Source organism: Triticum urartu, chromosome 4A (genome assembly GCF_056163025.1).
Source record: "Triticum urartu cultivar PI428250 chromosome 4A, HENAU_Tu73, whole genome shotgun sequence".
NCBI classification, from domain to species: Eukaryota; Viridiplantae; Streptophyta; class Magnoliopsida; order Poales; family Poaceae; genus Triticum; species Triticum urartu.
In genome coordinates, this window is record NC_141876.1 from 583,308,059 (window position 1) to 583,319,811 (window position 11,753).

At 51.7% G+C, this 11,753-nt stretch overlaps 1 protein-coding gene across 1 annotated transcript; it reads right to left on the reverse strand.

Moving 5' to 3' along the window:
- Nucleotides 1–10,877: 10,877 nt before the first annotated feature.
- On the reverse strand, nucleotides 10,878–11,753 carry LOC147976830 (uncharacterized). Its single transcript, XM_087519863.1, has 3 exons — nucleotides 11,529–11,753; nucleotides 11,073–11,434; nucleotides 10,878–10,983 (listed from the first exon to the last, which is right to left on the reverse strand). The coding sequence occupies exons 1-3, from the start codon at nucleotides 11,751–11,753 to the stop codon at nucleotides 10,878–10,880; spliced, it is 693 nt and encodes a 230-aa protein (XP_087375989.1).

The window sequence follows — 11,753 nt, forward strand, 5'->3', positions numbered from 1 at the left end:
GATATTCGACGATAAACCAAGTTCAGATAAATCCTAAAGGTCCCAAACCGCAGATCAAAGTACTCGAGCATTCAGCCGAAAAGAGTTTAACGGTTACAAAATCCACTCGGCATTCCGAGGCAAATTTAAGACGAAGCATAGAAGTTTTTCTACTCCTCAGGTGGAGGACTGGAGGGCGCGACAAACTGGTCCAAGTCAATCCCGTCAGCAATCCGAGTGGCAGCAGCAATGAAGGTCTCCATGAAAGACTGGAAGTCGTGCTTCTTGGTATTGGAAACTTTGATGGCCGCCAGCTTTTCCTCTCGCGCCTCCTTGCAGTGAACACGGACCAGAGACAAAGCGACATCAGCGCCGCACCTGGCAGAAGACTTCTTCCATTCCTGCACTCGACCTGGAACTTCATTTAGTCGAGTCATTAGAGACTCGAGGTCATTTTAAAGCATCGCTCCTGGCCAGAGTGCTGTGTCGATCCGCGACACTGCAACCTTCAGATGAGCAAGGTAATCGACCACACCAGCAACGCGAGACTCCAGTCGGAGCACGTTCATGGAAGCTTCATCCTTCACCGGAGAGTTAATGGGGTCCAAGCTTGTTTCCACTCGACTGGTCACCTCCTCGAAGTTCTGGCAGAATTCTATAAACGTGATTCAAAGATAAATCAGTAACTCTCCGTCAGTTGATGATAACAAGTCAGTCGGGAAGAAGAGATTACCCTCAAGCATGACGAATAACTTCTTGGCGAGCCCTCCCAGATAAGCCTCCAGATCGTTCCTCTTCCCCACTAGTTCACTGGCCTTGTCATTCAGAGCTATCTTATCATTCTTCAGACGGCTGACCTCCTTGTTGGCCGCGTCGAGAGCAGCTTTTAGATTGGCATTCTCCTCTTCAAGTTTACCGACTGAAGCCAGTTTTTCTTCCGCGAGCTTTGTTTTGTCCAAAGCCGCCTTCTGTGCCTCGGCAAGGTCAAGGTCCTTCTTCTTCAGAGCCTTCTCCATTTTATCTGAAAAATGACAATGAGATCAGAATCAAGAATGGGCAGAAAGATAAAGACAGTCGTCAAGTTCTCACCAGCCATACCTTTTGCCTCGTCTCTCGCCTTCTGCAAGTTCTCCTGAGCAAGCTTCAAGTCAAGGTTGAGCTGGATCTGTTTGTTTTCCAATTCAGTATAGCGAGCCACAAGCTCGCAGGATTTCTGCAAAGGGTCAGTCGACAGACATCAAAGATAGGTTGCTTCCGAGCGACTAAGAGAAAAATCATAACATTTCTAAGACTACAGCCGAATCAAAATATTCAACAGTAGTCTCACGGACTACACCCAGTGGGTACACTCAGCGTGCCCCCACTGGTTCTACCGACTTGGTCCGATCAGTCGACCGAAAGAGACAAAGAGGTTATGATCCTAGACCATAGCTAACTGCCAGCAGTCAGCCACGGTCTCATCATGATCTACCAAAAAAACAAGGTTCTTCAGACCCTAGTCGACTGCCAGCAGTCGACCATGGTCTCAGGGACTACACCCAGTGGGTGCACTCAGCGCGCCCCCACTGGTTCCAAGATTCCATTCGATATGGTCCGACCAGACCGAGTGAAGAAGTTAGAGTGAAGCAACTCAAAATACAAAGACTACAGTTGACTACCAGCAGTCCACCATAGTCTCGGGGACTACACCCAGTGGGTGCACTCAGCGTGCCCCCACTGGTCCAAAATTTCAATCGACATACCCATTGGGTGTACAGATGCAAAGATCTTCGGAAAGAGATCTTCAGATAGCATATCCTAACAGAACAAGCGGTGATAAGCTAACCTGGATGTTGCTCTAAAGAGTTGAGCTAGCATCATAAGCCGCTTGGCTGGCTTCCTAGACCACCTTCACCTGCTCCATCATGATCCCCGCTTGGCGTATAGCCTCCTTAGCAGCACCCACTTGGTCCTCTGGGACGTGGTGTGTGGCGAAAAGGGAGGGCGGGTCAGCAGTCGACAGTGAAGGCCGAGTGTCGGTGTCAAAACCGGCGGATCTCGGGTAGGGGATCCCGAACTGTGCGTCTAGGCAGATGGTAACAGGAGACAAGGGACACGATGTTTTACCCAGGTTCGGGCCCTCTTGATGGAGGTAAAACCCTACGTCCTGCTTGATTAATATTGATGATATGGGTAGTACAAGAGTAGATCTACCACGATATCAAGGAGGCTAAACCCTAGAAGCTAGCCTATGGTATGATTGTTGTTCTACGGACTAAAACCCTCCGGTTTATATAGACATCAGAGAGGGTTAGGGTTACACAGAGTCGGTTACAATGGTAGGAGAACTACATATCTGTATCGCTAAGCTTGCCTTCCACGCCAAGGAAAGTCCCTTCCGGACACGGGACGAAGTCTTCAATCTTGTATCTTCATAGTCCAGGAGTCCGGCGGAAGATATAGTCCGGCTATCCAGACACCCCCTAATCCAGGACTCCCTCAGTAGCCCCTGAACCAGGCTTCAATGATGATGAGTCCGGCGCGCAGGTTGTCTTCGGCATTGCAAGGCGGGTTCCTCCTCCAAGTACTTTGTAGAAGATTTCAAACACAAAGATAGTGTCCGGCTCTACAAAACAAGTTTCCACATATTGCCATAGAGAGAATAATATTTACACGGATCTAATCTGCTGACGTATTCCGTGGCATGACATCACACCACGGCCAAGCCTTTATTCGAATCGTTTTTACTGTCCCACCTCAGCGCGTTTAGCGAGGCGGTTTTCTTGACACATCTTGTCAAAGCAGAGATTGTGTCCCCTTTATTCACGGGATTCTCATCAATACGGACGTGGGTAACCCGATCGTGCCAGTTGGCATGTTTTCTCGATTAAAGGAGAGTCCCAAACGGTTACGGGGAGGGCTCTTCGTATTCAACCTCTGATAAAGAGACCAAGGCCTTACTCTTTTCTTTTAATCTCAAACGAGTTCGCCCTCCGCCTCGAGTTCCAACACCCAAGGCTCCAGATTTCAGGCGCCTCGGACCTTCGACAATGTCTGGTCCCGACCTTCAAGGCCAATGGATGCCCTCCTCCGTCACGGAGGAGGACGTGCTAAAGTTGAGAGAGGCCAGGTTCTTGACCGGCGAAATTTCACATAGGCTGCCTGCTCAAGGGCAGGTCATTCCCAGTCCCAAGCCCGGTGAGAGCGTGGTGTTCATGTCTCACTTCCTTCGGGGGTTAGGCTTTCCGATGGATCCCTTCGTGAGGGGGCTAATGTTCTATTATGGGCTGGAATTTCACGACTTAGCACCGGAGTCCATCCTCCATATTTCCTCATTCATCGTCGTGTGTGAAGCATTCCTCCGTGTTACTCCTCACTTCGGACTATGGCTCAAGACCTTCAAAGTAGAGCCGAAGATGATCGAGGGACGGCACGCAGAGTGCGGAGGTGCTGTTATAAGCAAGAATGCCGATGCTCCATGGCCCGAGGGCTCTTTCCAGGAGGAGCTCGGCTTATGGCAATGAGAGTGGCTCTATATCACCGCTCCTAGGGGCACCAAGTGGGTGCCACCACCTGCCTTTCGCTCGGGTCCCCCTCCACAGCTAGCGTCATGGGTCAATAAAGGACTAGACTGGGGGCCATCCAGGGACGTGCCCTTGTTGCAGGGTCGCATCAGGGATCTCTTAGAAAGAGACCTCAGCCTGGTCAAAGTGATGCAGGTCATGCTGATCCGCCGTACCCTGCCCGGCAAACGTCGCTCCCTTCCCTGTGGGAGTGTAATCCGGAGGGACCGCGAGCTCTCCAGCATTTTATGAGCGCGACGCCCGCGGAGATGTATAAACTATTCTTCGGATCACAAGCAATGTGTCCGGATTTGACCGAGGACGCAGGTCTGAGCTGCAATCGCCCGGATACTCAAGTAAGTAGCCTTGTGCCCGGACTCGCTATCCGTATATTTGTCATAAACTTGCCCCTAAAAGAGTTGTCCTTTTAAACAGAAGTGGGTAGCGAAAGCAAAGCTGATCAGGTGTCCGTCTCCCCTCCCCGAGACCAGGCCGGATCCCGTGCTAGTCAGGATATTGAAGATTGTGCCTTTGGAGGAAAGCAAGGGAGGGGACAAGGAAACTACGGCCTCCTCGAAGGAGGCTGTTCGGAAGGGAGGAATCGAAAATTCCTCTCCTCAGGGGAAGAAGAGGACCGCCTCTGAAGACCCGGAGACCATGGCCTCAAAGCGGGGGAAGAAATCCTCGTCAGAGGGTCCTATGCCGGGGGATACCTCAGCCGAATTATGCCCTCAAGGGGACCAGCCCTCTAGCGAGCCGTAAGTAGAGAAAGATTTTCTTCTTGAGAGATGAGAGAAATCCTTGCTTTATATCTGAGAAAAGTAACCGAAATTTTACCTTGTAGTTTGGACCTCAGCCCTTCTCAGCAGAGCTCGTTTTCGGGGGACCTTCTTCTGGAGATGATGGAGAGCGGAATGCCTCCCCCTGCCGTACCGCCTAGCGAGGCGGGCGACCCTGAGGTATCATCGTGGAGGGTTTCTCCGAATCCGTCAGGGCCAGAAGGTAGTCATATGGGCCCCCAAAGCCCTCCGCGTCCGGCCTTCGAAAAGGGCCATCGGACAAGTTCGGCACCGTCCGGTGCGCGTTCGGAGGAGCTGAAGGATCTGCTAGCGCGAGCATCTATCTCAGAGGAGCACCGTGCCTTGATGGGTACGGTGATTGAGAGGATTTCATCCGCGGAGAGCGGATTGCACGAGGTCGTCAAGAGTTTACTGACAGGTTTTGAGGTACGTGAAATAGTGTATGCTTTTTGACAGTTGCGCATAAATAAGATGCGCCCTGTGTAGATAGTAGCCCCTGAGACTCTGTGCGTTGTCAAAAGTGACGGCGCGTAGAGGATCATAATCCCAGGTCTGATATGCCGCCTTCATACGTAGGCGGCGAAGTGTCCGGTGGCTAGCCGGACTGATGAGTTTGCTGAGCTAAAGTGGCAACTTGACGTGGCAGATGCCGACATCGCACTTGTCAACAAGCGGCTTGACGAGGCACAAGGTATGTAATTCCTCTGGCGGCACCTGGTAAGAGGAGCTTTATGCCAATATCTTACAATGTGTATGCTTGACGCAGATGGTGCCGCTGCCATGGAGAATCTTCGGGCGGAACTTGCCCGAGCCAAGGAGCAAGCCAGGGAAAGTGATGCGGCTGCCGGAAAGGCAATTGAAGAGCTAAAAGCCGAACAGGCTGCTCACTGCCGAAGCAAGAAAGAGATGGCCGAGATGGCCGTGAAGCTAAAGAGCACTGCTGATTGTTGCAAGCTTCTTGAAAAAGAAGACCGGGCGGGGCAGACGGACTTGGAGAAGGCCATTGCTGATGCCAAGGATGCTCGCTCTGCGATGAGAGCTGCGAAGGAGGAGCTGCCTCAGGCCGGAGAAATCGCGGCTGGTAAGCCCTTCATGCTGCGGAGAAAGTTTTGTGATCCTAAACATGCTCCGTTAGACCAGCTGTGGAGTATGGCGGACACCTATCTGGATTTGGCAGCGAGTGCTGCTGATGCGACCGAGCACTTTCGAGATCAAGAAGATCGTGAAGTGGAAAAGCTCTTCTGGTCATAGTTCCACAATCCAGAGCGTCCACTGTCAGTGGCCGATCGTCTGGCCGAATGGGCAGAGCTGAATAGGTTGTCCGGACTCACCATGAAGAGTGTCATGAGTTATCTGTGGCCGGAGAAGTCAGAGCCGAAGAGTTATTTCGACTTGGTGCAGCAGTTCCTTGGTGCGGTGCCGCGTATTAATGCTATGAAGAGGTCAGCATGCATAGAGGGTGCGCGGATGGCCCTTGCCCGTGTCAAGACATACTGGGCGAAGATGGAGACCACCGCTGTTGCATCCCGAGATTTGGACGGAAGCCGAGTACCTGCCGAGCACTATTTTCAGGAAGTTCTGCAAGGCGCTCGTGTAATAGAGACGCAGTGCTCGAAGGATGCTATGTTCGAATAGCATGTGTTATTGTAAAACAATATTTTGATAAATTGCAGAAGCTTTTTATACTTGTGCCTTCAAGTATTGTAACACCTCCTGTGCGGCCGTTTAAGATAGATAGATATATATATATATATATATCATCTGAAAGATGGCAGTCGTCGGCTTCAGCCCCCACGCAAATAATGCGGGGGTGTTCACAGAAGGCGCATTTTCACACTTGATCCAACGTCTTGGTCCTACAAAGGAGGTGATAGCAGAGCGAACTAGGCAATCGAACTATAATGCTTTATCACTTTCACTTAGCCATAGCAGCTTCACAGTGAGGCTACTTAGATAGCCCCTGGTGGCGCCTGCGCTCGCCTGGATTCGGGGCGCGTATGTGCCTGGCCGGGAAACGTTCCTTTGTTAATGTGGAGGAATCCTATAGATTCCGGTAAGTCATCGAGTGGTTGACCAGTCTCACGCTATATCATGACATTCAGTTTTCGTCTTTCTCTACTGAGGTGCTCGCCTCGCCGAACCGGCGCACAATCGCAGTAGTTCTCCTGGTGCCGCCTTAGCCGATAGAGCGGAACGTAAGGCAGCAAAACACAGGAGCCGGGCAACCCAACATTTGACCAAAGACATGATTCGGAGCTGGTGCATATAAGGCCAAACTCGCGACGCCGAACACTCCCTAAGGTATTCGGTCTTTATGAGGGCGGGCGGGTCAGCGCCCTTAGGTATAAGCCCCTAGTGCCCAGGTACGTGCAAAATTCTGACATGGCCACATGCCAAGACGCCAGCCTCCTCCTTGGTTATACCAAAAGAAAAACCAGGGGATGTGTATCAACAAGAGACAGTAAAAAAGGTTTACGCAGGGTCTTAATCTGAAAAGAATCCTTGGAACGGGTCCCTGCTGCACGTCTGCGCCTGTGTCTCCGTTGTGCCGTATCCTGGACGGGCGCAGCACGGCGTTCATCTGTAAAAGAGAGGAACTTAGTTGTAGAAAGGTCGTGCCGAACAGAAGTTATACTAAATAAACAAAGTATAAATTGAAATGGGTAAAACTGAGCTTAATTGTCTCTTATTTTATATGTGTGAGCCCCTAGTACGCGGGTATACGGCTATTTGAGCTTTTATCAATGATATTTTTATGCCGGACTCGTCTATCCGTGTCCGTGGTCTTAATGACCTGTTTAGATGTTTTGGCTGATGAAGCCATTTTATTGTGGGGCTGTTAAGGCAGCCGCACAGTCTTCCGCACGGGGGGCAGACTCAATGCTTCCCCTTTAATGAGATGATGCCTCGTGGACTGGGCATCTTAAGCGTAAGAGACGCATAATGCGGTATTGCGTTAAAGCGGGCGAAAGCTTCGCGTCCCAGTAGTGCTTGATAGCTGTTTGAAAATGGGGCGATATGGAAGGTTAGTCTTTCACGACGGAAGTTGTCGGGGGAACCGAACGTAACTTCTAACCGGAGAGAGCCCGTGCAATGGGCCACTGGGCCTGGCGTTACTCCTTGAAAAGAAGTGTTGCCATTGCAGATTTTTGTTGGGTCTATCCCCATGCGGCGGATTGTGTCTTGATATAACAGGTTTAGGCCACTGCCGCCGTCCATCAGGACATTTGTGAAGTGGAGCCCGCCAATTATTGGATCTAATACCAAGGCAGTCCAGCCTGCGTGCCGGATACTTCTAGAGTAATCCTGATGGTTGAAGGAGATCGGTTCGAACAACCACTGGCGGGACTCCTTTAGGATAGGCCGTATGGCGCGTATCTCTATTCGCGCCGCCTGTTTTGTCACGTGAAGTAAATTTACTGTTTTGACTTCTTGTGGGAAATTCTTTTGTTTCCTGGTGCTCTGCTTGTGGGGTTCGTCATCGTCCTCACTTGGTGTGTCGAGCCCCTTGTGTTCGGCATTGAGTTTGCCGGATTGCTTGAAGACCCAACAATCTCTGTGGGTATGGTTTGCAGGCTTCCCGGGAGTACTGTGTATTTGACATATCCTGTCTAGGATGTTGTTTAAGTTGGATAGCTCATCCCTGTTATCCTTGAGGGGCGGCTTTTTCTGGTTCTGCCGAGAGCTTTTGAATCCGGCATTGACTGTCGTGCTCTCCGGTCTGCTTCCCTTAGTCCGGCGCTGGTCCTTGTTGCGCTGGGGTTTTCTGTTTCCATCTCTAACTTCGGATGTACTTGGGTCGCTGGTGCTGCATCTTGCCAACCAGCTGTCCTCGCCTGCGCAAAAGCGGGTCATGAGGCTTGTTAATGCGGCCATTGTTCTTGGCTTTTCTTGGCCGAGGTGTCTGGTGAGCCATTCGTCTCGAACGTTATGCTTAAAAGCTGCTAAGGCTTCAGCGTCCGGACAGTCGACTATCTGATTATTTTTAGTAAGAAATCTGTTCCAGAATTTCCGGGATGACTCTCCAGGCTGTTGAGTTATGTGACTGAGATCGTCTGCATCCGGAGGGCGGACATAAGTCCCTTGAAAATTTGCCCGGAAAGCATCCTCGAGCTCTTCCCAACTTCCAATAGTGTTTTCGGGAAGGCTTTTAAGCCAATGCCGAGCTGGCCCTTTAAGTTTGAGGGGTAAGTATTTTATGGCGTGGAGGTCATATCCTCTTGCCATGTGTATATGGAGGATATAATCCTCAATCCAAACTCCAGGGTCTGTTGTTCCGTCATATGCCTCTATGTTTACGGGCTTGAATCCCGCTGGAAATTCATGGTCCAGAACCTCATCGGTAAAACATAGGGGGTGTGCGGCACCCCTGTATTTGGGTGTGCCGTGATGTTCGGATATTGGTTGTGTTGCATAGCTTGCGAGAGCTTGCTTTCTTGGTCGATAGATAGATCTAGCTGGGCCATGTTTTTGATGCGAATCCTTGAGTGGGTCGCATGCCGGCTTGAATGCGGCGCCGCTTGCCGCTTTATGCTGGCCATTGGGTCATCTATCCGACCGGGTGGCTTTCTTACTTTTTGAAGGGGGGGCTCTAAGGCCTCCTCGTCAAATTCCGGCAGTAGCTTTCGCTTCGGATAGCTTTTAGTGTGGCGACTGCCGCCGTATTTGTCTGCGGTGTTGAGTACTTTGCTCCATCTGATTCTGAGTGCATCTTCTGCAGTTTTTAGCTTCTGCTTTTTCAGGCTACGTGCGGTTGCAACGAGCCTTTTGTGGAGGTTCTTCTGCTCCGTGAGCTTATCCGGCGTAAGGTCGTCCGGAATGTCGTTTTCGTTGGGGACGGGTTGTTCGGTTTGTTTATCCAAGTTGCCCTGTTCGGACGGTTGCTCGAAGGCATGTTCGTCGTCCGCCGGCTCGTCCTGCTCTATGGGTGGCTCTGTATGGCTGCTGTCTTTGTCGAGGTGGGGTTTGGAGCGGCGCTTACGTCGCCGCTTTGATTGCTTTTCGAGGGAACGCTCCCTCGTTGCCTCCCTCTGTTCCTCATCGTCGCTTCCTTTAGGTGTGTCCACCATGTACACATCATGAGATGAGGTGGCTGTCTAGTGCCCTATAGGCGTTGGTTCGTGTTCGTCTCCTACATCGTCATCCATACCGTCGATGTCTTCGGAGTCAAAGTCGAGTACGTCGTTTAAACTATCGACAGTGGCTACGAAGTGGGTGGTGGGTGGGCATCGAATTTCTTCGTTGTCCGTATCCCAATCCTGCCGGTCATAGTCCGGCCAGGACTCTCCTGACAAAGAGAGAGACCTGAGTGAACTCAGAATGTCGCCGAAGGGCGAGTGCTGAAAGATATCGCGGAGGGCTCGGAGTCCGGAGAAGAGTCCGGCACCTTGGAGTCACGGGCGTCGTGGAGGGAAAGGCTAGTGTTCGTCTGGATCGCCGTAGAGATTGCAGCCCCCGAGGCGGTGTCCAACCACCCGTCCTCGATTGGCGTAGTTGGCTCCGAATTAAGGGTCGGAGCTGACGCGGGTGCGGCCTCCAGGGCACTGTTTGGCGGCAGAGCTAGATCGTGACCATCGTGAAAGTGCGGCGCGCCCGGCCGTGGCCCGAATCCGTCGAAGATCGAATCTCCGCGGATATCAGCCGTATAGTTCAAGCTTCCAAATCTGACCTGACAGCCAGGGGCATAGCTTTCGATCTGCTCCAGATGGCCAAGTGAATTGGCCCGCAGTGCAAAGCCGCCGAAGACGAAGATCTGTCCGGGGAGAAAAGTCTCGCCCAGGACTGCATCGCTGTTGATGATCGGAGGAGCCATCGGGCCTAAAAGTGACGACACAGAGGAACTCTTAATGAAAGCACCAATGTCGGTGTCAAAACCGGCGGATCTCGGGTAGGGGGTCCCGATCTGTGCGTCTAGGCGGATGGTAACAGGAGACAAGGGACACGATGTTTTACCCAGGTTCGGTCCCTCTTGATGGAGGTAAAACCCTACGTCCTGCTTGATTAATATTGATGATATGGGTAGTATAAGAGTAGATCTACCACGAGATCAAGGAGGCTAAACCCTAGAAACTAGCCTATGGTATGATTGTTGTTCTACGGACTAAAACCCTCCGGTTTATATAGACACCGGAGAGGGTTAGAGTTACACAGAGTCGGTTACAATGGTAGGAGATCTACATATCCGTATCGCCAAGCTTGCCTTCCACGCCAAGGAAAGTCCCTTCCGGACACGGGACGAAGTCTTCAATCTTGTATCTTCATAGTCCAGGAGTCCGGCGTCCGGACACCCCCTAATCCAGGACTCCCTCACCGAGCACTCGTCAGCGGCACAGCGAAGGACATGGAAGCCCGAGTGGTATTGCCGCCCTCCTGAACTGGTGTCTCAGGCACTGATGCAGTCCAAGTTGTCTTGCCAGCCAGCGCCTTTCTATTCCTCCTCGGCCTCAGCGGCGCCTCGTCGTCATCATCAGGGAGATCAATGACATGAGGGGGAGCTACAGGAAATTCCAAAGTTAAAAATGAAAATCCAATCGACCAAGAGATCAACCAAGAGCTGTCAGTCGACCAAGTGTGAAACCACAGAAATCGTACCAAGGTTGGAGGTGACAGCGTCTTCCATTTCCTGGTCTTCATTCTTGGCAGAGGTCTCGGAGGTAGCAGCACTGCAGATTGCAGAAACCAGTCGGTTTAGTCAATGAGTCGACCAAGAGTCTGCCCATGCTAAACGAGAAAACACAAGTTCTGCTGTTACCCGGAAATGGTGGGAATGGTCATTTTCATCTTGGGCAAGGCCTTCGGCGGCTTAGATGACGCCGCTTGTGGATGCTTCGGCGCTTTTTCAGTCGGCGCCGGAGAAGACGTCCGAGGCTGTTTTGACGACTGCCCAACAGGCGCAGTCGCTTTGCCACGCTCGCTCGTGGGGTCGTGGGTGAGCTTGGATCGCCTTTCCGTGCGAGGAGGATCGGCTTCCTCCTCCTCTCCACTGGAGCCGTCGTCATCCTCCTCCTCCTCACCATCAGATTGCCACTCCTCCTCACTTTCGCCTCTGCTTGCCTCCCCCTCCTCGGCCTGTTCTTGCGCCCCGTTGGGCATCGAGTACATCTCAGTAATGGTCTAGAAGACAACAAACAAGACAAAAGTCAGTCGACTGATTTTAAGCAAACAGAATGAAGAAAGCAAGGCCACAGTCAGTGAAGCAGAATTGGACCTGGTCTACTTCGTATGATTGGTCGAGTGGAGGAATCCTCCTGGCTCCTCGGGGGTTGTCTTTGTTCCCTGTGATACTTGACAACCACCCCTCCAACGTAGGCTCGTCGACCTCCTCCAGATGAATCCGAGTGGTGTCATCGAGACCCAAATACATCCACATCGGATGGTCACGAGCTTGGAGCGGTTGGATGCGTCTCCGAAGGAAGACCTCTAGTAAATCCAT

What these genes read in the sequence shown, in the direction of transcription:
- LOC147976830 (XM_087519863.1), bottom strand. Translation starts at nt 11,753, where the DNA reads ATGGATTTACTAGAGGTCTTCCTTCGGAGACGCATCCAACCGCTCCAA. An exon ending in AATCATACGAAGTAGACCAG is followed by an intron (nt 11,435 to 11,528) that starts GTCCAATTCTGC and finishes GTTGTCTTCTAG; the next exon opens with ACCATTACTGAGATGTACTC. An exon ending in ACCATTCCCACCATTTCCGG is followed by an intron (nt 10,984 to 11,072) that starts GTAACAGCAGAA and finishes TGCAATCTGCAG; the next exon opens with TGCTGCTACCTCCGAGACCT.